The 25934-nt window shown below is 41.2% G+C and overlaps 1 protein-coding gene across 2 annotated transcripts in view; it reads left to right on the top strand.

The window, feature by feature from the left end:
- UVSSA (UV stimulated scaffold protein A) overlaps positions 1–25934 on the top strand; it is a 268598-nt gene that overhangs the window by 44460 nt on the left and 198204 nt on the right. The window contains exons 4-7 of one of the 2 annotated variants that reach the window (XM_069204021.1): positions 10468–10588; positions 11101–11502; positions 12881–12990; positions 22006–22134. In XM_069204021.1, coding sequence (XP_069060122.1) covers positions 10468–10588; positions 11101–11502; positions 12881–12990; positions 22006–22134 — 762 coding nt within the window. The remainder of the gene's footprint in view (positions 1–10467; positions 10589–11100; positions 11503–12880; positions 12991–22005; positions 22135–25934) is intronic. The other variant, XM_069204029.1, reaches the window with a different exon arrangement.

The raw sequence follows: 25934 nt of genomic DNA, 5'->3' as shown, positions 1-25934 counted from the left end.
ATAGGCTCTTATTAAAACACCAAAAACATGCTGCCGCCTACCTAGAGGCTATTGTCCTATTCAGTCCTTCTTGGGATACCCATCTGTTGCATTTAGACAAGGTCTTGAGAACCCTTAGGAAGGCAAATCTCCCAGTAAATGTAAGCTAGCCCAAGGTTCTGTTCAATACCTAGGGTATGATATTGGACAAGGCACTATCTGTCCACAAATGGCTAAAATACAGGCAATACAAGAGATACCATACCCCACTACAAAAAAACACATATGTTCCTTTTTGGGATTGGTTGGATATTATAGGAGGTTTATACCTCACTTTGCAGAGAAGGCCGCCCCATTGACAAATTTGTTGCAAGGGAGAAATCCCAATCACATCCCAATCATGTCCTGATGGTTCAACAAACAGCTAGTTTTGATACTCTACTACAGAGTCTATGCAACCATCCAGTATTATGTTGCCCGGATTTCACCAAGCCTTTTATGCTTCAAACGGATGCCTCTACTCAAGGCACTGTATTACTACAACCCGATATTCACAAGGAACTATACCCGGTGGTTTACTGTCAGTAGGAAACTATTACCCCGTAAACAGAATTATCCGACCATAGAAAAGGAATGATTGGCCATTAAATGGGCAGTTCAATCCCTTCAATATTACTTGTTGGACCGTCATTTTTCCATCCTCACCGATCACGCCCCACTGACCTGGCTAGCCCGGCACAAGGATACGAATCCCAGGATCCTTCATTGGTTCTTAGCACTTCAACCTTTCTCCTTCCAGACTGCCCATCTTCCTGGGACGCTACTGATCACGTCGGATTACTTGTCCCGCACGCCTGGACCGTCGTGGCCCAATCGGCCATCCTGGGAGGGAGAGTTGTGTAACTGGAATGCCGTTACAGGGTTGCTGCCGGCAAAGATAGTTATCGGGGCAACCTCCGATGACATCACAGGAAAGTGCCCCGGGGGCACTTCAAGAGGAAGAGATCCGGCAACCTCAGGAGACTTCGGGGGTCAGAAGGACGCGATCAGGGTAGAAGACCTGGAAGACCAAGAAGACGCGAGCAGACTACAGCCGGAGCGGAGAGACCGCGTGAGCAGGGGAAAAGAGCAAGGAGATGCAGAGAGGGTGCAGCAGCAGGCGGAGAGAGGCAATGTGAGTGTAGAAGACCCAAAGGAGCGAGGAGACGCAGAGAGGCAGGAGTGGGAGAGACAACACGAGAAAGGAGGAGGACCGAGAGAGGAGGTGCGACGGAGGGAAGCAGAGAGTGAGACCGGGTGCAGGAAGAGAGGAACCTGACACCAGAAAGCCCCGCCACGTTCTTGGAAGGAGGTGGCTGCACAAGGTAAGATCCTATTTGCTTAAAGGATCTCCCATTGGGTTTAAGGGGGGATGGGGGAGGAGAGAGGGCAAGGGGACAACTAGGGGAACTAACCATATAAAGAAGAGGTGGGTTAGAGGGGATAAGGTGGAACGCCTTGTCACGAGCACCTATGCATGCCCTACACGTGTGACACCTGAGTGATCCTTCCTCACGTCCCCACTCACTCCCTTCCCTGGTAAACCTGTCCTATACTATATATAAATATCACCTACCTGATACCTGGTTTCCCCTCTCCTCCTCCCGAGGCACGCCGGTCTGAAGCAGGAATCGACTCCAGAGATAAGAAGAAACGACCTAGGAGAGAAAGGAAGAAGATAACAAGGGGCCTTAGTATGTCGAAACCATCTTGTCTCTAAAAATAATACACGAGAAATAAAAAACACCAATTATAGTCCGTGTCCATTCTATTGCATACAATATTTGCTGCCTACAGTGGCAAAATAAGGACATTGCTGTAGTAGGGATTGAAATTTTAAGTATTGAAGCCCTACTATAGTAGTAGCCCTGGCATAATCGGAGAGGCTATTATCAGAGCTCTTACATAATGAGAGTGCTGCCATAATTTGTCACCACACTACATGGCATCAGTGGGACAAGTAGCTTTTTTTTACAGGACAAGTAGATTTAAGAAGCAGCATGTCCCATGGACAATTAGATATTTTATTAAATTTCACACCCCTGATAATACCGGCACAATACTGTGCTGTACTGCTGCGTGTGCTGTTGCTGATGCAAGTAACGTCCAATTAGTCACATAAATTACATGAATCATGGCAAGGTCGAGCAAGACAAGGTGAAGCACAAGTTAAACCACAAGTTAAACCAGCTCATAAGCCACATCCAGGCTGCAAGCTGACAAATCTCAGCAAGCACAAACCCCAGCCCCTCACCTGCCAGCTCCCGTTAAACGCTGCTAGCCCCCAAACCCTTCTTACACAGCAGTCATCTCAACTCGCCTCTGCCTACGCAGTGCAAGAAGGAGGATGCTGTATCCAGTCAGGCTGAGGAGGAGGTGCGTCCAAATACACAAGGTATAGGTATGGAGAGAAGCAACAGTGATAAAGGCGTAGGAGTATCAAGCCTGCCACAATGGTTGCGGCACGCACACCTGGGCTGCTTTCGTGGGCTTCCTACAGGCTTTCAGCCACGCACCATTTCCACAGGGCCGCAAGCTTGATAAGGCTTGTTACGTATCCTCCAAACTCCCCCAGACTACGCAGGCAGCTGGACATGGGCTGTTTGAGGCTCCGATGTGATGCCCAATATGACAAACCTCTCCTCATTACTTCAAACAAGAGTCTCATGTAGTCCTGTCCACAATAGCTTTTGGAATGAGATCTGATCTTGACTACTCAGAAAATCTGCCCAGCATCCAGTCTGGCTAATTCAGGCACTTCGGTTGGAAATATCGGTATTCAGCGGCCGACAATGGTCTGGACTGTAACAGTTTGGAATCTGGGATTGTCCTTGCTTGAGCCTTCCTATGTAACACTGGTTGCCAGTGTACAACCCACAAAAAGCAGGTACGTTTATGAAGATTTATTGCAGCAAGTTTCAGTTACCTCCTTGCCGAAGAGGGACCATACTCCACCTGTCTTCAGTCGAATCTTCCCTCTATACGAATGTGACATACCAAGATTCTATTAATATAAACTCTTTTTTTTAAGGCCCACGTGAGTTACTTAAAATTGGAAATTTGCACCCATGCAAGTTCATAGGTCAGTGGATGCTCTTTTACGGCTTGTTTTTCGTTTTTTTTTAAAGAATGGGGCTCTTAATTTAATTTTGTGTATTTTGAACAGCTTACAATATAATGTTTTTACACTGATTCCTTACTGTTATTTTTTAATATTGGCATGCATCAAATACGTTTCATTAATTAAATGATAACATACTTTAGAGAAAGAATATTCAACGTTGCCCTTAAAAATTGCACTACAGGTAAGCAAATGTGACCACTTGTTTTCACGTAGCAAATATTTTCTAGGTTCACTTTAATTTGAAAGCAAATCATCACCAATCTTGTTTTTATATAATTATGGCCCTTTTGGGGAGCACAATAGCCACAAATAGTTACTTTTTGCAAATGTGAACACATGCTTATATTTCCTGCGAACATGCACTCCAAGATTAAAAACTTTTTTTTTTTATTAATAATCATATATACAGTTTTCAACTTATTACAGCTACTGATGCACAACTTGCATTAGCAGCAACAAAAATTCTCTTTCCCTCAGCCAGGCACTGTTAACTGTCTGCCATGTGTATGTGGTGTGGTGGGTTAAGTCAATTTGTCCACAAAAAGTGAACAAAATAGACATGAAGACTTGTTATCCTTGACTCCAAATAATCAGTCCTGTAGATAATGGGAATGCCCTCTAAGTAGTGTCGTTACCAGGTGACTCCCAGCATTTGTTTAATTTTGCTGTCCTAACAGCTTTTTTGGTAACAAAATAAAGATTTGTGCCTACGGATGCAGCTAAACTCTTTCACAACGGACCCTACTCGCAGCTTCCATATTACAGTTGCTTCACTGCTGTATTTTCTTACTGGGACTGCTCAGATTAACACACACAAATGTGCCCTAACAAAAAGCCAGACTTAGTCTTTGCCATTACTTGTTTAAATCAAAAAGTAAGACCCGTTGGCTTTGCCAGTGCTTCTTTGTACTGGTACTTTAAACAAATCAAAGAAAGACAAAAGCAGTTCATTTCTGTTTAGAAACGGCTGAAAGCAGACAAAGTGAATGCTGTATGAAAAACCTCACAAAAAACTTTTAGTATAAAAACTTAATTGAGGCACATTCTAGACCACAACATTTGTGCCCCCAAAGATTTGGAAAAATATTCACAGACTAATATCAATGAAGTGCAGCAGATATATTATGAAATACTCTATATTAAAATTGGTGCCAGGTAGAGGTTTTTTTTTTTGCGAGTTCTGAAAAATGTCTGAAAGGAATGAATTACCGAAAAGTAATTCCAGTGTTAATGCACTACAGGCTTGGGCACGTTCTGATTTTCAGAGCCTGTGTTTAAGTGGAATTGTAGAACCTTTATTAATAATTTATGCAGATTTTGTGGTACTATCCCAGGAACCATAACACATGTAAGTTTGATTTGTCAGGCCCTGCATGAAGTTGATCTAAAGAAATCATATGTAAGATGAATTAAGGAATGTGAGAGCTATTATGAAAACTTTTTGTATTACACTCGTATTCTTAAGTTTTTTGTTTTTAAATACAAGCCATTATCCAGTTTATCGTAATGTTGTTTCCTCTGTTTTATAAGATAGTTTATATGAATTTGTTTTTGGGTAAAGTTGAATTATGTGCCATCATTTGTGTTGCTTCAACATAATTGCAAAAATAGTTTTTGGAAGAGATAAAGGCAGCTGGGATTATTGGAGTAGAGGCAAGATAGTGGAAAAGAAAAAAGAGTAGTAACATGGGGTATGTGGCCAGCAGGCTCCTTGGAGTTTGCTTTGCTGCAAGTTCTGATTGATGCTTCTAACTCTGTGGCTATCTCCTTAACTGAAGCAATGTTTTGGAATCAGAGAGCATTGTTTCTGGGGTGTCGGCAGCGCCACTCCACTCAACTCTGAACCAATCCACTCTTCGCCACTTCACTGTATCTGAAACAATCTACTCTATGTCTCTACACTCTATGCCACTGCAATCTACACCACTTTACCCCACTGCACTCTATGGCACTCTACTCCTCTGCTCTCTTCCCTGCACCACTCCACTCTACCCTAAATAACACCACGCCACTTCACTCAACTCTGAAACAATCTACTTTAGGCCACTTCACTCTAACCCACTACAGTCTACTCTGCACCACTCTACGCCACTGCACTGTACACTACTTTACTCAAAACAATGCACTGTACGCCACTGCACTCTGCGGTAATCTACTGCTCATCACTGTACTTTACGCCACCTCATTCTAGACTACTGTACTCCACTCTCCTCTGCTACACTCTACTATACTCCACTCTGTGACGCTCTGCTCCATTTAACTCCACTCCATTCTGACAATCTTCTCCACTCTGTGCCACTCCACTCTACATTATTCTCCTCCGCTCTATAACATTACTTCACCCTGATGCTGTACGCAACTCCTCTATGCTGCTTCATGCCACTTTACTCCACTCTATTCTATGACACACTACTCAACCCTACTGCAATCCACTCTGTAACACACTAAACTACTCTACTTTACGCCACTCAGCTCTTTAACACTCTACTCCGCTCTGCCATTCTATTCTCCTACACTACTCCACTCTATGGCACTGCACTCTACAGCAATCTCCTCTATGCCACTCTACTCTAAACACTCTACACAGCACCCTCTATGCCACTCCAATCTGCACCAGTCCGACACCCTATGCCACTCCATTTTAAGACATTCTACTCCACTGTACTCCACTCAACTCTGCACCACTTTTCTCCCTCCATGACACACCACTTCACACAACTTAACTCTACACCACGCCACTCTATAACGCTCCACTGTACTCCATTTTACAACACTCCGCACCACTCACTTTTACCCCACTAACATTTAGCCATACTGAACAGCAGCCACACTGGTGTACAACATGGCTAAAACATATATGCAAAGCCAACAGCTCTTGTTTAGGCAATACCTTTTGGCTTTGCCAATGCTTGTTTTCTTTGTGGAGGAAACAGTGTACAAGAAAGGGAGCACCCTAGCATGGTAGCCACATTGTTCTCTGGAGGGAGTGCAGCTAAGCATCCAAAATGAAGGATGCAGTTGGTGCACACCTGTACACTGAATTGAGGTGAGCAGGTGAATAAGTGGACTGGTTTCTGTAGCATTTTCGCTGTAGAACTGAACCTGTGCTTTCCTGTGGCGATCACTGATGTGGCACGCATATTTTATTTCCTTCGAGGATCGTGTGACAGAGACCCCTTTTGATGAGACATAGAATTACTGGAGTTGGGAGTGAGGGCAGTACCTCTGGTCATCCAAACAGCACAAGAGGCTAGAAGTTTTTTGTGGGAAGTGTGCCCTTAAACCTTAAAGGCATAACCTTTATGAAACGTTCTGTAGCAACACATACAGAGGTGTTGAGGATAAATGGTGACCAAGAAGAATGCCTGACAAGTGCTTCAGAAGACCGTGAAATAATGGGACTTAAAGAGGACCAGAAGGCCCTTGAGTCATCCCTAGAGGCAGAACTTAAACAAGCATTGCCAAAGCCCAGAAGTATTATGGGTTGCCAGCAAGAGACTGGTTTGAGTAGACAATGTCTCTTAGTGAGAGATTTTCTGAGCAAACCAATTTCCCCTAGATTTAATAAGACTTTTTAATACAATATGTGCAGTCATCAAAAGTATGACAATACAAGTAAGGCCAAACTTTAAGACATTTGCTGAAGTTTACCTAATTGCAAATCCTTAAATTTCGCTGGCATAATTTGAAATTCACCACGGTCTACTCTAAGGGAAACTCTAGACTTTTTAATATAACTTAAAACGTAACTGTTTACCAGGCTTTAGATCTTGTAGTAAATCTGTGTACATGATATATTTAATGTATGTATGTTTTTATTTTGTTTATTTTTAAATTAATATATACATAGCTCTGATGCACATACCACGGCTAGTTTGAACTTTATAAAATGGTAACCATTTGTAGGAAGTTGGCTCTGTATGCACTATTTCAAAGTAAGGAATAGTATGCACAGAGTCCAAGGGTTCCCCTTAGAGGTAAGATAGTGGCAAAAAGAGATAATACTAATGCTCTATTTTGTGGTAGTGTGGTCGAGCAGTAGGCTTATCAAAGGAGTAGTGTTAAGCATTTGTTGTACATACACAAGCAATAAATGAGGAACACACACTCAGAGACAATTCCAGGCCAATAGGTTTTTGTATAGAAAAATATATTTTCTTAGTTTATTTTAAGAACCACAGGTTCAAGATGTACATGTAATACTTCAAATGAAAGGTATTGCAGGTAGGTACTTTAGGAACTTTGAATTAGCAAAATAGCATATACACTTTTCACATAAATCACAAATAGCTATTTTAAAACTAGACAGTGCAATTTTCAACAGTTCCTGGGGGGAGTAAGAGTTTGTTAGTTTTTGCAGGTAAGTAAACCCCCTACGGGGTTCAAGTTTGGGTCCAAGGTAGCCCACCGTTGGGGGTTCAGAGCAACCCCAAAGTTACCACACCAGCAGCTCAGGGCTGGTCAGGTGCAGAGGTCAAAGTGGTGCCCAAAACGCATAGGCTTCAATGGAGAAGGGGGTGCCCCGGTTCCAGTCTGCCAGCAGGTAAGTACCCGCGTCTTCGGAGGGCAGACCAGGGGGGTTTTGTAGGGCACCGGGGGGGGGGACACAAGTCCACACAGAAAGTACACCCTCAGCAGCACGGGGCGGCCGGGTGCAGTGTGCAAACACGCGTCGGGTTTTCAATAGGTTTCAATGGGAGACCAAGGGGTCTCTTCAGCGATGCAGGCAAGGGGGGGCTCCTCGGGGTAGCCACCACCTGGGCAAGGGAGAGGGCCTCCTGGGGGTCACTCCTGCACTGGAGTTCGGATCCTTCAGGTCCTGGGGGCTGCGAGTGCAGAGTCTTTACCAGGCGTCGGGATCTGAGGAGCAGGCAGTCGCGGTCAGGGGAGCCTCGGGATTCCCTCTGCAGGCGTCGCTGTGGGGGGACAGGGGGGGCAACTCTGGCTACTCACGGTCTCGCAGTCGCCGGGGAGTCCTCCCTGAAGTGATTGTTCACCACAAGTCGAGCCGGGGGCGTCGGGTGCAGAGTGTCAAGTCTCACGCTTCCGGCGGGAAACACAAGTTGTTTCAAAGTTGCTTCTTTGTTTCAAAGTTGCAGTCTTTGGTGAACAGGGCCGCAGTCCTCTGGAGTTCTTGGTCCTTCTAGAGCAGGGCAGTCCTCTGAGGATTCAGAGGTTGCTGGTCCCTGGGGAAAGCGTCGCTGGAGCAGTGTCTTTAGAAGTGGGGAGACAGGCCGGTAGAGCTGGGGCCAAAGCAGTTGGTGTCTCCGTCTTCTCTGCAGGGTTTTTCAGCTTAGCAGTCCTCTTCTTCTTAGGTTGCAGGAATCTGAGTTCCTAGGTTCTGGGGAGCCCTTAAATACTAAATTTAAGGGCGTGTTTAGGTCTGGGGGGTTAGTAGCCAATGGCTACTAGCCCTGAGGGTGGGTACACCCTCTTGGTGCCTCCTCCCGAGGGGAGGGGGGCACATTCCTATCCCTATTGGGGGAATCCTCCATCTGCAAGATGGAGGATTTCTAAAAGTTAGAGTCACCTCAGCTCAGGACACCTTAGGGGCTGTCCTGACTGGCCAGTGACTCCTCCTTGTTTTTCTCATTATCTCCTCCGGCCTTGCCGCCAAAAGTGGGGCCGTGGCCGGAGGGGGCGGGCAACTCCACTAGCTGGAGTGCCCTGGGGTGCTGTAACAAAGGGGGTGAGCCTTTGAGGCTCACCGCCAGGTGTTACAGTTCCTGCAGGGGGAGGTGTGAAGCACCTCCACCCAGTACAGGCTTTGTTCCTAGCCACAGAGTGACAAAGGCACTCTCCCCATGTGGCCAGCAACATGTCTGGTGTGTGGCAGGCTGCTAGAACTAGTCAGCCTACACGGATAGTCGGTTTAGGTTTCAGGGGGCACCTCTAAGGTGCCCTCTGGGGTGTATGTTACAATAAAATATACACTGGCATCAGTGTGCATTTATTGTGCTGAGAAGTTTGATACCAAACTTCACAGTTTTCAGTGTAGCCATTATGGTGCTGTGGAGTTCGTGCATGACAGACTCCCAGACCATATACTCTTATGGCTACCCTGCAATTACAATGTCTAAGGTTTTGCTTAGACACTGTAGGGGCACAGTGCTCATCCACTGGTGCCCTCACCTATGGTATAGTGCACCCTGCCTTAGGGCTGTAAGGCCTGCTAGAGGGGTGACTTATCTATACTGCATAGGCAGTGTGGGGTTGGCATGGCACCCTGAGGGCAGTGCCATGTCGACTTACTCGTTTTGTCCTCACTAGCACACACAAGCTGGCAAGCAGTGTGTCTGTGCTGAGTGAGGGGTCCCCAGGGTGGCATAAGACATGCTGCATCCCTTAGAGACCTTCCCTGGCATCAGGGCCCTTGGTACCAGGGGTACCAGTTACAAGGGACTTACCTGGATGCCAGGGTGTGCCAACTGTGGAAACAAAAGTACAGGTTAGGGAAAGAACACTGGTGCTGGGGCCTGGTTAGCAGGCCTCCGCACACTTTCAAATCAAAACTTAGCATCAGCAAAGGCAAAAAGTCAGGGGGTAACAATGCCAAGGAGGCATTTCCTTACACCATACAATCAATTGCCTATTGATGTGGTGAGAGATTTGTAATGTGATTTGTCCCAGCAGAAGCTCACAAACGTAATCTGTATTAAATTTACAATTACCAGAGTTCATACAGCTGTTTATGAACACTTGCCTCCATTGTTTCATGCATTTTAAGGTGAATATTTTGTTGTATCTCCCTGTTTTGTCTGTTGGAACTTAAATCTCTATGCTCACTTTGTTTCTTTTCTTTTTATTGTATGTCCTACTTGGTAATCATTTCTTATTATTCTTTATTATCTGTTGAGTCAAATTGACCCTAGATTTTTATGCATTTTGTACGCTGTCCTTTCTTGGCTACCAACAGTATGTAAAGGAAGGTGCTCGTGTCCACTAGTTCAACTCGTATGTGACTAGTGTTTTACTTACAAATTACTTTTAAGTACCAGTAGAAGTTTGTGTGACAGTTATCCCGCAAGCAAAATAATCATTTTTTATGTCCAATTTTGTCTAAAATTGTATTTAATGTAATTTGTCTTGCAAATAATTTCCATCCCCTTTAATATATTTCTCTTGGGTATTTTATGTATGTTTTATATGTACTGATTGTGTTTACAAATTTCTTTTCCTTGATAAACAATCTTTGCAGACACACTTACAATTTGGAAATTTGCATTGCCTTTTATTTCCTCTTGGTACTTTGTATCTTAACAAATGTTTTTCAGTACTCAATGGAATCTTGGTCTTTTATGTTGTATTTCTTTCTTCCCCCTCAGGTGGATTTTCATGATGTGAGAAGTAAAACTTTAGCTGAAAGGAAACAGGAGGAGGAGAAGCAAAAGCGACTAGAAAATATTTATAAGGAAAAAGTCAAAAATGCTGAAAAAGAAATACAAGGTAAGGGTTAAACATTGCTTGTGAAAAGCAATAAATTAAAAAATCAGATGCCTTTCTCTGTTGTCATTTTGATGTAGTGCTCAATAAGTACATTGTATGTTAGTCTATAGAGCCCTGTTGTTAATTGTGTGAAATATCTGCTATGAAGGACAACCACCTGGTAAAATTAAATTTAAAGCAAAGCATAGACCTCAAAAAAGCATTACAGTAGTTTTTAGGATTCTGAGGCGTAACATTCAATATTTGGTGGTTTACTGAAACTCACTTTGACTTTGGCACACACTTAAACTGTCTTCTTGGAATCTACTTGGCTGTTTCTCATTGAGAATCTGTGCTTTCAAGAAGCACATATAGAAAACTGTTAATGAAAAGGGTGAGACACATGTTTAATGAAGTCGCATATTTTGTTCAAGATTCATCAGCTAGCCTCTTAATCTTATGTTAAACAACTCAATGTTTAAACCGCATGCAGAAGTTCAATTTATTTATGTCAAACGTTTACCATTTTGCAGAACTAACAGTAGACATCCAAGCAAGTCTGACTGAGATGAAAAATGGGTTCAATCTCTTAATGCCAGATCCACTTGAGTTTTCTGTGGACAATGTTGACATGGAAAATGTGGATACTATAAAGGATGTCCCCTTGTCATTTACATTTGCTTGTACTCAAGAGGGCCCAAAAAGCACTGACGATGAACAACCCTGTTGTAGCAAGGATCTGTCTTTTGTTCCGTCAGACCAAAGTGGTGGTGAAAGCAAGTCTTTGATTCAAGAAGAAGGACACATTTCTAAAATGGAAGAGGGCCATGATAATAATTTGGACTCTGATTGTGAAGCAGCAGCTGATGAGTCCTTTATTAGAGATCATGGCCTTGGATCCCATACTTATAACCTCAGCGTTGATATTTGCACAGGTAATCTGATCAGTATACTGCTTTATATTTTTGCTGACGTTTTAGAACTGTAATGCATTTATTTAACTTATATTGTGCACATTTCCACTTATTTGTTTCTTGTGTGTTTAAACCAGATGTGCTTATCCAGACCCTTGTATTATGCCTATGGTGGTTGTTTCAGCTACACTTTGGCTGACACTATTTGGTGGTGTGAATTGTAGTGTTTTGAAGCCTTTCTTTATGTTGATAAGAGAATGGAACCATGTAGTATTCATAGACAGGATGCTTCTCAGTCTAGGTGTGTACACAGCTGCATCTCACTCTACTCCCTATGCATTTGACTTTCATTGAGTTAGAAATTTAGAAGCTGGTAGGTTGTAGAGACTGATGTGTAGTGGTTGTGAATTTGTTGCAAAAATAGAATGTGATTATCAGGAATTTGAGTGTGAGGTGGAGAATTTTTAAGTTCATTTTGTCTCTCATTGTGGTGAGTATAGATGTTTTGGTGCTGTGTTTTTTATGCTAGTAATTTGTCTTGCTGGTGCTGGGGTTGCAGATCTTAAGTTGAATTTGCATTTCATTACAAAGGTGGCTGAATTAAGTTATTATGCTTTTGAAGGGAGATGTATACTTGTAGAAAAACAGTTGGTTGCAACACACCCAGAGAGACCATATTTGAACAAAATAGTTGAGTTGTGATCACAAGGACCTGCATTTATAAACTATTCTATGTTTGTGTGGTACAAGCGCATTGTATGACTTTTCTATAGTTCTGCTGGCCAAATGAATTCTCAAACATTAATAGGGTAACCAAGAATGTATCCTATTTATCCAAAGATAGGAGCAGATTTTTGAGTCATGCAAAATGAGCAGTTGAAATTGACCTGATATCAGGCTTTACTTTCTTTAGAGTGACAACGATCTTAGCAAAGTGGTCATTTATTTTCACATGGTCACAGTAACATACCTATACATTACACAACAACCATTGTTAACAATACATTGTATCACTCAGAAGCTGGAAGTACCAAAATGGAAACAGAACTATTTAAGCAACACTTTTGAAAGGGAAAGTGTTTCTATACATGTTTCATTTTCAAAATGCATTGCTTCATTGAATTGGTTCAAGATAGTTTTTCTCGGTTGAATTTTGATGTGTTCTTTAATTCTTGCACATGGGACTGCAGGTCACTGTGGCTAGTGACTCAAGACCTGGGTTTAAAGTTTGTCAATATCATCGACTTGTCAAGGTGTTGGGCTTTTTCATGCAAGCATTTATTTCCATTGAACAACGGTATTCCGATTGAATTGTGTATATTATTACGTTAGGGGCACAAGGTGTGTTTTCGTGCATTTGAAGTACTGTTGTACAGTGTGTTACTTTTTTACTTTTTAGATTTGAAGATTCATGAGACCGAAGATAACAGTGCTGTTGTAAGCAATCTCACAGATAACTTCAAACTTCTCAAGAATAAATTCTGGCCAACAGTCCAGTCTTGGATAAAGGTAGGTGAATGGTGTTACATGATTCCATGTATTGTGATATGTTATGTTGTTCTATTTTACATAGTTCTGTTGTCAAACATACTGTACTTGGCATGAGAATCACAGAAAACATGTATCGTTTTAGGGGCAAAATTGTATTTGACTTTATTGATCTAAGCCATCAAAAGCGTTCCCTACTGTTACTGGCAGCATTTATTTATTTATTTTTTGGCAGATGCTTGGCTAATCCTGTGTGGTACAGAAGAATTATGCACAATGTTTTATTCTTTCAAAAATATTGATTCTCGAAGTCGCAAAACACTTAATGATAATTGCTTTATTTACTTAAGTTCATTATGGGTATCAGTCAAACCTTAACATTAAGTGATAAGTGCCTCAAAGAATGCAAGTATGGAAATTATATCTTCAAGTTTCACATAGTCCTTTATTAGCTTTCTGGCTTTGTAAAGCTGTTCTGGGAGGTAAAAAGGTCCTTCATCAAGTGAATAGGTTTTAGCGTAAAGCTCAGATTTCTCCCTCATTGGATATTTAAAGATATCTTATTTTCCTAAATCATTTAAGATGATAAAATTGATTAAATGAATAAAATCATTATTGTTTCAGTCAGCCTAGTCCGATTGGCTGTAGGCTGTCAAGAAGTACATCATGATTGATGGTTTCAACAACTGCTAATTGTTTCAGTAAGACTAAGGTGGGGATTGCAAGCCGGGTGAAGAGAAGAAAGTCATCCTTAAGGCCATTCTCTCACTTATCGGTCTAAGGTAGTTTGTAGTTTACTCTAACCACCTACTTCTGTGGTTCGGGCTTGCTGGAAGTGGAGTTAAGGGAAAAAATGTATTGGCCCAAGTTAATACTTCTTTACTAAATTGATCCACCCATCTCATGCAGATGTTCATCCTTACTGAGAATCCTAGAGGCTGCTTCCTCCTAATAGCCTCATTGTGCTTGTTTGGACCTCAAAGTTGAGGTCCTTTCACACCCCATCGGGCAGCACATATTTAAAGTCCTGGGGAACTTAGGCTGGTTAAAATTGCTGCACACTGACAACGCCTAGGGTAAGAGTAGAAAAACTGATCTTGATGGATCTTGGTGTCGTTCTCAATGACCAGGGGAACTTGACGGGGATGCTAATATTTTCCTCAATTTAATCTAGCACTCAGAGTGGCGCATATGGTGCATTCCACCGATGAATGCATCCAGGAAGTGTCTTTGTACGCTGATGACTGACATATTGTTATATATTAAAATGTCAGAGCCAACATCACTTGGATCGCTCAGACCCACAGACTTTCAGGATTAGTAGAAAACTGTTCAGATTATTATTTATTTCCTATACACGTAGTGGCATGGGTAGGCATAGATGGCAGTGCAACGAAATGTGAATAAACGACCTTCCGTTACTTGGTGTAGAAGGCCTTCCATTCTGAACAGAATCTACTTGATAGTAATCTGACAAAAACAGTGACTGTTATAAGGTCCCAGATAGCATTGTGGTAAACTCTGTCAGTGAAGATAATGGGGAGGAATATGCTAGCGAATGTGATTATGCTCGTCTGCATCCTTTATTATTTTGCAAATCTATCCCTGTTGCTTGCAAGGATGGTTTTTCAGAACTTAGATATGATGATGGGAGATTGCATCTGGAAATCTGGCAGGGGCCCAAGTGGCACTGACTAAATTACAGCTCCCAGTCAAGCAACCATATTCAGGTGCTCCTGATTTCAAGCACTGCTACCTGGCTGGTGTATTTCTTCCAGGTGGCTCTCTGGACATTTTACAGCACAAAGTGTCACCCTGCAATCAAATACATCCCCTTTAATCTACTACACTAGTCTGTTAGCCCCAAGTAAACTCAATAGAATAGCCCCTAGGGCTAGATCAGACTGTCCCTGATGCCACAAGCTTGATTTAGAAACATGGTTCAGGGTTGCCCATGGTAAATGTGTTGTAATTGAATATTCTGTCTTAGTAAGTAGGAGTCAGGTGACCAGTTCACGTAGGTTAACAGGTTAAAGGTTTATTGAAGAGGTTACGGTTACTTAATAGAATATCTAACCAGGAGCAACATCCTCTCTGCTCAGCCCACTCTCTCTTAACTGTTTCATTCCAGTCCACTCACCAAAATGTTGTTACCTCATACACTAGGTGAGCAGGGCAGGGAAGTTGTGCACACAATGCATCACAACCTCAGATACCCCTTTGTATGTTACCTACATCTTCAATGTCTCAGAGTTCTGCTAAAGCACGTGTACAGTCACACGAGTACTCCTTTGCTTGATCTCCATTAGCGCTGTGCAAGTACTCCTGATTCGCCGTGGCTGACATGCTATGCATGCGATTCCTTGTTTGCTGCTTGTCGTGCACTAGTCTTCCTGCTGACACGATGGTGCGCATGCGCAGCACAATGAGGATCTCTATCGACAGTCTACATTATCAGCATACACGCGGGTGTCGCAGACAGTGCAATCCAGCCTTGTGAGTACTTCAAACCACAACACAAGTCAAGTAAATGCTTGCGCTTCTGTCACTGCTGCAAACCACTAACCACTTTTATTCTTTCCTAATATCCAAATAAATCTGCATTTGCTATGGTTCCTACCCATCACAGAGGTCTAGTTCAAAACAATGACCGTTGTCAGCCTTCTCCAGTCTTTAAGATATCAGCCCACATTTGATTCTAGTTTGAGCCTGTTAATCGCCAGTATTGGCACTGGTAGACAGTCATCTTTGTTCATCTGTGTACATGCAGAGTTCAGCAGACCATACACTTAAGCTTTCAGTCTTTGGGTTTGTTGTCTGCAGACTGTCTGATGGAAAAGACACGAGTGGGATTCCGGGTGTCTTTTTTTTTTTTTTTTTTTCTTCTTAAGTCTTCAATCTACCTTCCCTGGTTTATTTCTGTTGGTTCCTCTCATATATGTAGGTCCGCTATCCCATCCTCATTGCCAGTGCTGTAATTGAAGATTCCTTCTTAGTTAGTGGGAGTCACGTAGCCACTAAGAGGTTACAAGCTTTTTGAAGAGATTACAGGTTACTTAGTAGAATACCCCACCAAGGGCAGCATCCTCTCCGCTTGGCCTACTCTCTCTGTCTCCTTCCAGTCCACTCACCAACATTCTATGACATCATCGCTGGCTGAGCAGGGCACAGAATGCATTACAACCACAGCAGATTAAAACACAAAAATGGGTAGGAAATGTGTGTTTCGAGCAAACTGAGAGCCATAACCACTTTTATCATGGAGCTCTGTGCCCTCCGGCTTTTCTGACGTGCAAAAACTTACACAGCAGAAGCCTAATTTGCGGATTTATGCCTGCTGCTGGCTAGGAGGGCTGTCAGGATGAAATGGAAGGCCAGTGATTCCCATGTGCTAGCAATATGGCTGTTAGTGGTCCTGTGATGGGCATTTGCTGAAAGTATTGTGCTCAACAGGAAAAAGCCTAGAGGGCTGAAAAAACACACAACAGCTCAACAGTGGGACAACGTGATTCAGACTCTGGAAATGAAATAAGACATTCCCTAAGCTCCTCTGAACCTCCAGGTGTTCTTGCTCAGTTATGTTACATATTGACTAGATGTTTCAACAGCCAAGATCGGTTGTTTTCTTCTGTACTTGTATACGCATACTGTTGGTTTATTAAAATGAGACTGGGGGTGTTGTCCTCATATCTTTCAAATCGATTGATGGTAGACTATCGATGATGAATAAAGTTAGGCCCTGGTTCTTCTACCATGCGGTGTAGTACATACTATGTACAACATTTGTGAACTTTGCATGGAGCTGGGAGAGCATTGTTGTTGATGGTCATCAGTGTGAGAATGACCAGTACTTGTATTGCAGGCATAGAGATTTAGGTACCATCCTTTTGCTGAAAACTGACCACTAGAAGACTGAGCTCTTCCTATTTTCATATTTCCCTTTCTATAACCCTATTGAAATGTGTGCACCATACAGCTATGCTACACTCTTCACATTGTCTTACAAATGAAAGACTTTAAAATATACAGCTTATCAAAGATTTTTATAATTGTCAACCAGTGTACATCACAGTTATATTGAGAATGTCTTATCACATCCTAACATTCAGGAATTGGTCCATTCTTCATCTGGAGCTTTACAAATTTCAAACATTTTCTCTTCTATCTGTTTTTTGGTTCTCAGAAACAACTTTGATGCTGCTTAACTTTCAGCCCATTTGACTTTGAAGCACAGAACGTATTTACACATATATGAATAATTTCCCACCAGAAACCATCAGTCATTGCCAATCACAGTAATCTGTAACATAGTATTAATGCTATTGAGATCCATTTGTACTGGACATTCCTAATGCTTGCAAGATCTCAATCTAGACACTGCTCTCTAGGGACATATGTGAAACTCTGAAACATTCAAAGGCAAGTTCTCAGTTGGGTCGAGTGGCCTCTTAAACCAGGCAATCAGTCTCTACTGGCTCTTAGTGCTGGGTGAGGCAGCCTTTCTGTATCTTTCCTTCATTCTGCTATTATACCTTTTTAGAGGACCTGTGTGGACAGACATTTGTATGTGGCAAGGTTTACAATTGTACGAGCGTGTCATCATTCTATGTAATTCAAAATAACATCCAAATGGAGTTTTCTAAGCAGGATGATGCATTTACTTATGATACTCCTGCTGCATTTGGTCAGCGTGTTATCTTAGAAACATTGGTGTACCAATATAGTTAGCCTTCAACACACCAGGAGGTATACATAGACTGTCATCCTCACGGAACATCAGCGCTCCCAATCTACCAACCCACCTTGTTGGAAACTACAAAATCAAAATATGAAACCATTATATTACACTAGCTATACCCCTGACTCAACCTTAAAGCATTCTTCAAAATATCGAGACCCATGTGGATTGTATCACAGTGAGAAAGTACCTACTCTGTCCCACATATGTTCTCCTTGTTCCAAACACATTCTTGATGGCTAAAATATTCTTCTCAACCACACTATAGTCCATGCAGCACCAACACCAATAGCATTTCCTGAATTAATTACTGCTAGATCTAAGAGTACTTTAATTATCATGAAATTAAATTAACTCACTCAGAGTACAGAAATACATCCTTCGACAACAGCAAAAGAAGTAATGTTATAATACTGTGAAGAAGGTACAAAAGCAGACTTTTATTTTGAGATAATGGCAGTCCTTTTGTAATGCCATATGGACGTATTTCAAATTGGAGAAAATTGGGATGTAAACCATCTGCAAACGAAGCAAACCCCTAAAACATTGAACAGTCCTATGTATAACAGGGCAACTCTTTAACAGTTCTTTTAACAACAGATGCCCCAACAAGTAAATCAGTCTAGTCTCAAAAGCACTCCTAGGCACAGTGTTGAAATTCATGTAGCTTACTCAAGACCGCCAAACCTTATTATCTGGTACAATTGGCTAACACAATGAATATTTTTGGGTCCTAATGGGCTTCAAACTCTTTTAGGAATTAGCTGTATTGATCAAACTGTGCACTTGTGTACACATGTCCAGGTGCCCTGAATTAAAACATATTGCACATTATCTCTACCAGTTATTTCTTACAGTTGCTGGGTGTTATTCTTAATATTCATTAAAGGCAAGCAAATTGAACAATAAGCATTCATCCCCTCTTGAACCGTTGCTGATGTCAGCTCTGTTATATGGGCATGTACAGATATTGCGCTGTGCATAATACCTCATATCCCTCCCAGTTATCTTCAAGGGAGTATTGTATTTTCTGCATTGCCAAGAAGTTCCAGATTCTAAGTAACTGATCTTCAGACATTGGAACTCTACTTATTCCTCAAAATAATACAACTGCCTTCCTGATATCTAAAAGTATTTGTGGCATCGCTTTCCCTAAGAATGAGTGCTGTAGGATGTGTATTCCCATACTAATGGCATCTGAAGAATAGGAGCTTGCTTCCTAGGGCAGTCTTCAACTTTAAACACCTTCCAAGAAAGTGGAGATTTTCGGATATTACCTTAATGAGGGTAGAGGACTTCTGTCTGATTCCAACTATTGCTTCTTATATCTGACATAGCTTTGTTCACAGAGTTTAATCTAGCTGGTCTATAGGGCCATATGTATATTTTTAAGCAGATCATCTTTCCGTTAAGTGAGTGTTTTGCATAGTTAGTCACTCTTATGTTGAGAAACATCGAGTCTTTTCATTTATCCTCATGTCCAGTTCCTCTTCCTGTGCTTCTTAAAAGGCCCAGGTGTCTGTTTCCAACAGCTTTTCTAAAGCTTTTCAAACTATGGAGCAAATGGCTTGAGTCCTCCTCTGTTTGTAAACATTTTTTGAAGAGTTTAAGTGCTCCCGTTGAGTCTTCACTGCAGGATAGAGAGTCCAACGCCTTAATTTCTTAGTACTAAAATGTTTTACATTCAGGTAAACTAACATTGTCTTTCATCCACTGAAACTATTTTGTTTTCTTTTATAGAGAAATAGGTTTCCAGTCTTGATACAGCCCCCTCGTTCCATATCATGACTATTTCCCTGTTTAGGCCCAGAGAAAAATCTGGGTTTCCCAGTAGTCGTGTAAAAGAGTAGTGTGTGAGGCCTGTGCACACTCTCACTTTATTTCATAACTGCACACTGGTCTAGGTGACATAGTGACAGATGATTTGTATAGACTCTTAATTTTACATGTAATGGATATTCAGGACTCCACTCTAATGGCCTCCCATATAAGGTGTTGCCCAGAACCCACCACTGATTTTCTGTATCCACTCACAACTAGTTGGAAAGACTTCTTAGCTGGACCACCTAATAGTAACTAGTTAGTTCTGTTGTCCCCATCTTGCCCATCATTGTGGTGTCTTATGTGCCAAACATATTGAATCCTAACTTCTGCTAACAAGTGATTATAGTCTGTTGCAAGTCATTAATGAATCCAGGTTTAAGACCTTTATGCCATTTGAGAGTAGCATGTCTACCCAGCAATACACATATGTCACCATTGCAATTCCTTTCTTAATGCCTGTAATCTACCTCAGGTAGGTTGCCCCGAAAATGATTCAAATTGATCTAGTCCTCAGAATATGTGACATCTTTGTTATTTGGTTAAATGCATAGTGAGGACTTGGGTGTTCCTGCTTGTTTCTGCCTGTGGCAGAGACATATTCTGTGCTTCAGACTAAGTTGTGTTAAATTTGAAACATGATAAGTTACAAACCTATCAGGAAAGGTGAGATGAGAGAATAGAAGTTTGGGCCAAGTTGCTAGGACAACAACTGGAGTTATACTGAATAAGAACTCCTTTTGCCCCTAGTCTTACACTCTCTATTTCCTGCTTGCTTCAGATCACATCGGCCTCAGTCTCAAAAAGTTAAAGCAAATACAAGCACCCTTGAGGGCATCCGTGTCCATTTTCATTCGGAATCTCTGATCAAGAGATGCCCTGTAACGATGAACCTGCCCTTTACACTGCTTGGTAATTCGGTCTTGCCCGATCCACAGAGCAAGAGCCAAATCTCCAAAGTACTAATATTTTGATAATTTTTAATATTTTAGAAAACCCCAGTTGACCTGTTTAAATGTTTGTGCTATGGCTGCTATATGCAGCCCTTTTCTTTGTTCTCCATTCCTTTGTCACCTAATAAACCACAGTTTATCTGGGTGGAGATACGATATCCAATCATCAAGTCTGTCTTCCAAAACCTTAGCAAGTAGTCTGCTAGATCTGTGTTAAGCAAGTAGATGGGGCTTTGTGACCCACACCTTGTGGTCTTCTCCTGGCTTAACGATTGCAGAAATCTTCACCTCTGTCGTATTAGGAGTGTCAAAATGGATTCATAGAAACCTGGTGAAAAGGTTTGTTGAAATCTGCATTCGCTATGGGGCAACATAGTTTTAGAAAATGGCAGTAAAGCTTTCTGGGCCTGAAGCCTTAACATTTTAAGGCTTTAAATTATTACAAACATCTTCTTTGGATAGTGGCTCTTCTCGGTTAATTTTAATCGTTTTTTGCTACTCATCCTGGCAAGTAAGGCCCAGTGGCTCGCGGTCCTACATTACCTGAGAAAGGCATGATTTTCCTCCACTTTCCATTGTTTAGGAATATGACTATCTTATCTCTGTTTTGCTGGCTACCTGTAATCTGGAGCACCCTGAAATGACATCAGAACACCTTACCTTCTGTTGCTTTAGAGTTCCTTACCTGCTAATTGATAAAAGGAAGTCCAGGACACCACTGGGGGGAAAAACTTGTAGAGATATGACTTTGGAAAGGAAGAGAGATTCAGTCAGCCACTGCTATCCGTCTTTCATTTGGTATGATCATTCGTCACAAGGTGTAGTCATCTCACCAACCCTGCAGAGTGACGAAATTGAGACACAATGATTAACAAACTCCAGAATAGTTCTCAAGTTTGGCTTGTGGCCTCACTACCTAGCTTCTTTTTGAAAGGATCAGTAGTATCACTTTGTTTCAAGTGTATTTAAATTTAAACGAATGACATTCATCAATCTGCTAACTTTTCCACTATCCAGGTTTCTTTGAATGTTATTTGTTTCTGAAATATGGGTTTCTCATTTTTAAAGAATTGTTTTTTACCTGGTTAAAAATAAAGTTAAGTGTTCTTCTATACCTAGTTTGTGATTACTAGCTTTTCTGTCTTGTCTGAGGTTTATGAGCACAGATGCAAAAACATTGTTTCTGTTAAATCATTCTGGAAAGGCCCCAGATAGCTTGGCTTCGTGCAGAGCAATATGAGCGAAGTGGTAAGGACATCTGAGTTTTATTTGTTTTTTTTAATTACTCTTGTCCAAGTTGTAGCTTTTATTAACCTAGTGTTTCATTTTGATTCCCCAGAGAAACAAAATGTTCTTTACTTGCAGAAATAGAATGGTACCTAAATATTATAATGGCTCTTTAAGGGGGGGGGCTGCAAGTGTGGGGTTCTCAACAGCAGTAATGCTTTGACCAGTTTGAAAGATTGAGTACTGGTGGGAATAAAATGAGAAATGCCATTCACTTTTTGACATGTTGCTTTCTAGTTATTCAGCAAGGTTGGAATAAATGATGAGCGCTTAAAGAACATCATAAACCTCAAGAAGGAAATTGAAACTGCTGTGACCAAATATGAAGAGCTGAACCTTGAATGCAGTCAAAGAGAAAGAAGAGTGGTATGTTTTTGTTACCAAAGTCTGAAATTTTGGATCTCAAAGCAAGTTTTAGAGGATCCTAGTTTTAGCTTCTCATTCTCTTTTGTTTAATGCTGTCAGGCTGGCTCAGCGAATTAAAGGCTTGCTTCTGACATATGTGGTAATGTGCAGATTGCATGTTGAAATCCTGGGTATGAATTTGGTTGGTAAATTGAGTTGTGTAGTAATACCTGGCATTTACAGTGTTTAAACATGACAGAAGGACTGCATGGAGCGCTGTATAGAAATAATGTATTATTTTTTTAATCATGTTCTTCATTTCATCCCATAGCCAGGCCAGCAAATTGTTGTTTCTTCTATACCTCTGACAGGGCTAGGTAGGTGACAAGACCTTGGCAGTGGAGTTATGTAAAACACTCTGTGTTACCATTTTAAAGTGGGTGTTGCTAGTTGGAGCAAGTCAACAAAGAATATTGATACTCTTGTTGCCTTCATTTAAACACCCTTACAGATATGTATACAGCCTCATTAGATAAATTCTATATGTTATATATGGTCACTTTGTCTTAGTTTGTCTTTTGAACAATGTCCACCTAATGGTGTACCATAATCACTTTATTTATGTGTTACCTCACTCATCATTCTGTGTGCAAGGTATTCAATTCAAACCTTCCTTGCTGAACAGATAAATGTCCCTTCCAGGGTCAAAGTACTTTAGAATGTAATGTATGGATTATTACTGTTAATCTCGTTACTCAATCTCATAATTTACTATCATCAATCTCAAAATTAGATTTTAGTTTAATCATGTATAATCAAATGCCAAAGCATTTCTGGATTTGGAATCCTTCCTGTAAATTGCCACAATCTCAATCAATAAGATAGATAAAAAATAGAAAAAATAACAAATATACAATTAATTTATGAGGCAAAACTTTATATGTTGTCAGCCCATTTTACCAATGATATCCCCCTTTTAATACCTGCCATCCAGATCAGAGGCGAATGTGTTATAAGATAGTTGTTACCGAACCGTAATGTGTGAGAACTCCATCAAAAGTATGCAACTGTGTACTGGCAATCCAGTTATTCTCCCAAGAATATTCCAATTTGATGGTAGAGCTTGGCAGCAGTAGAATCAATATAGGTTACGTAATGAAGGTCGACCGGGTTGCTTTCTCCTTAAGTGCTGACATTCCCGGAATTAATCCCAAGTGGTGCTTTGTAATATTACTTTAGTGTTTTTTATTAAGAGTGGTGCATATACTTCAACCTAAGGATCTGAGATTGTTTATTTGAAAAATATATTGTTAAAAAGACATTCCTCATTATTTTGATGAATTTCAATTGAATCTTGTGATTTAATTGTAGCATAAAGTGAACTTCATGTTTTGCAATTCTATGTGAATCTGTGGTTTTAGTTGTAACCAGAAATTATGAATTCCGCATGGTGAAAGTGATTTTACCTAATGTTTTATGAATCAATAAACCTACATTAAAAAGGGTGGATAAATGGTAAACCTTGTGGCACTCCACATATCGATGTTGTCTGGCCAGTACTAAACAATGAAGACAGAAATTAGGAAACCACACTGATTTCCTTTGACACTCATCTACATAAAATAACATTTGGAAAGGTCAGAATGATTACTGGTGTCCTAGGTGGCGGAATAATCACAGATTAATTAGCACTAATAGGCAAACTTCACTCATATCCAACTCAAACAGGAGTTCACTTGTCACATGATAGGTCAATTTCGGTTTTCAATTTTGCTGTTCTTTGGAACAGTCCTGAATTTTTTAAATATCACTTAATATTGTAGGCACACCAACCAAGGATCCTGACCTAATTCACTTATGCACACAAATATTAGTTTTGCCCTGTTTTCTGCCATTATCCCTATGAATATCTCAGCAAAACTTTACTTATGAGTGTTAACAGATTCATAAAGCCAGACAGCTTGAATGCTTTTGTTAAAGTATCTAGATAAACCATGGTCATCAATGTTTGACCACAGCTAAGTATGGGTTGTCATTTAACATAAAAACAGGATGGAGAGATGCATACATTTTGTTAAACTGAAAAGCTCTACTGGCAGTTAAGATTTTAGTTGAGGAGCATCCCTAGTTAAATTGACTCTGGCCATAGAAGGCACTCCTAGTCATAATACTTTATTGTGGATTTGTTAAAATTCAGATTAAGATACTCATAATAAATAAACTGCTTCACAAAACGTACTTTTGGAACTAGGACTTAATGTGAGGATCCTGCTTCTGTGTTTGTCTATATAACTGAGGTACTAGCTTAGTCTAATTTAGTGATCCTTCACCTCAGTTAGTCATACTGTATATGATTATGGTAGTACTGGTAGTGTTAGTACCTGTGAATGAAGGTATATATTCTAGTTCCTAGTAGAACAAAAGATCACACCCTTAGCCAGTTATCGTTACATTGACAGTAGTTCAGTTCTTTGGTTGAGAGTTTTTTCCGTAAAGCTTTTTTTAGATTATGTTGTGGTCCCTCATTTCACATAGACTTTCTTTTGCCAGTAATTTTATTTAAAGTTCTTCTCTTGTGTAGCCAAAAGAATTATTATTCACTGTTTTGCAATCGCCACAGTAAAATGTGATTACAGAGGTTTCAGCCCCTCTAGAGTTTCTACATTTTGCCTTTTAAGAAGCCCGGAAATACATTTTTGTAATACATATTATTATATATACATATCAGTAATACAAATATATATATATATATATATATATATATATATATATATATATATATATATATATATATATATATATATATATATATATATTGATTTAACAGTACATGTATACATTGAACCGGTACACCAGTGGCAGCTCCTGTTAAATGAGTCAGGGGCCACACTACCTTGTCTCCTGGCACTTCATTCGCACCAGTCTCTGGTAGCTGGCACAGGCTCACGAAGCTGCCTCTACCAGCCTCAGGTTACCAGGGCTGGAGAAATACCATGCTTGGCCCTGCGCCCCGGGCACGCCTCTGTGCCTCCCCCACAGCTAAAGGTAGACATGAGCGCTGCAGGCTTAAGCCCCGCAGTGCCTATGACTAAACGCCTGTCACCTCACCCTTCCCAAACTCTTCAGTCCCTGCACAGCTTTGAGGTTTCAGTTTCATGCCCCCGTGCCATAAACTGAAAGGAGCTCAAATGGGACGTGCAGCAAGGTAAGTTTAAAAAAACAAAAAAAAAAAAAACGTTTACATGTTTTGTGATGCACGTATGAGTAAATGTGTGTTTGTGGGTACGAGTGTGTATGTGAGAGAAAGCATTTGGGATGTTTGTGTGAGTGAAAAGTGAGAGACTCAGTGGAGGTAGTGAGTGAGGATGAGTGATAGGGAGAGTGTGTATGAGTGAGAATGAATGATAGTGAATGAATGACAATGGGTGTATGTAGGAAGGTAGCCTCTTTCTAGCCTTGTTATCCCCACTTTTGGCCTGTTTGTGATTATATGTCAGGGTGTTCTTACTATCTCACTGGGATCCTGCTAGCCAGGGCCCCAGTGCTCATAGGTTGAGGCCTGAATGTGTTCCCTGTGTGGTGCCTAACTCTGTCACTGAGGCTGCTGCCAACCCACAGACAGGCTTCTGCCCTCCTGTGGTCTGGGCAGCCCACTCCCAGGAAGGCAGAACAAAGGATTTCCTCTGAGAGAGGGTGTTACACCCTCTCCCTTTGGAAATAGGTGTTAAGGGCCGGAAAGGAGTGGCCTCTCCTGGCCTCTGGGAATGCTTTGAAGGGCACAGATGGTGCCCTTCTTGCATAAACCAGTCTACACCGGTTCA

The sequence above is a fragment of the Pleurodeles waltl genome, chromosome 1_2, assembly GCF_031143425.1.
Source record: "Pleurodeles waltl isolate 20211129_DDA chromosome 1_2, aPleWal1.hap1.20221129, whole genome shotgun sequence".
Classification (NCBI taxonomy): Eukaryota; Metazoa; Chordata; class Amphibia; order Caudata; family Salamandridae; genus Pleurodeles; species Pleurodeles waltl.
The sequence above is the reverse complement of the archived record's forward strand: the minus strand, read 5'-3'. Positions and strand labels throughout refer to the sequence as shown.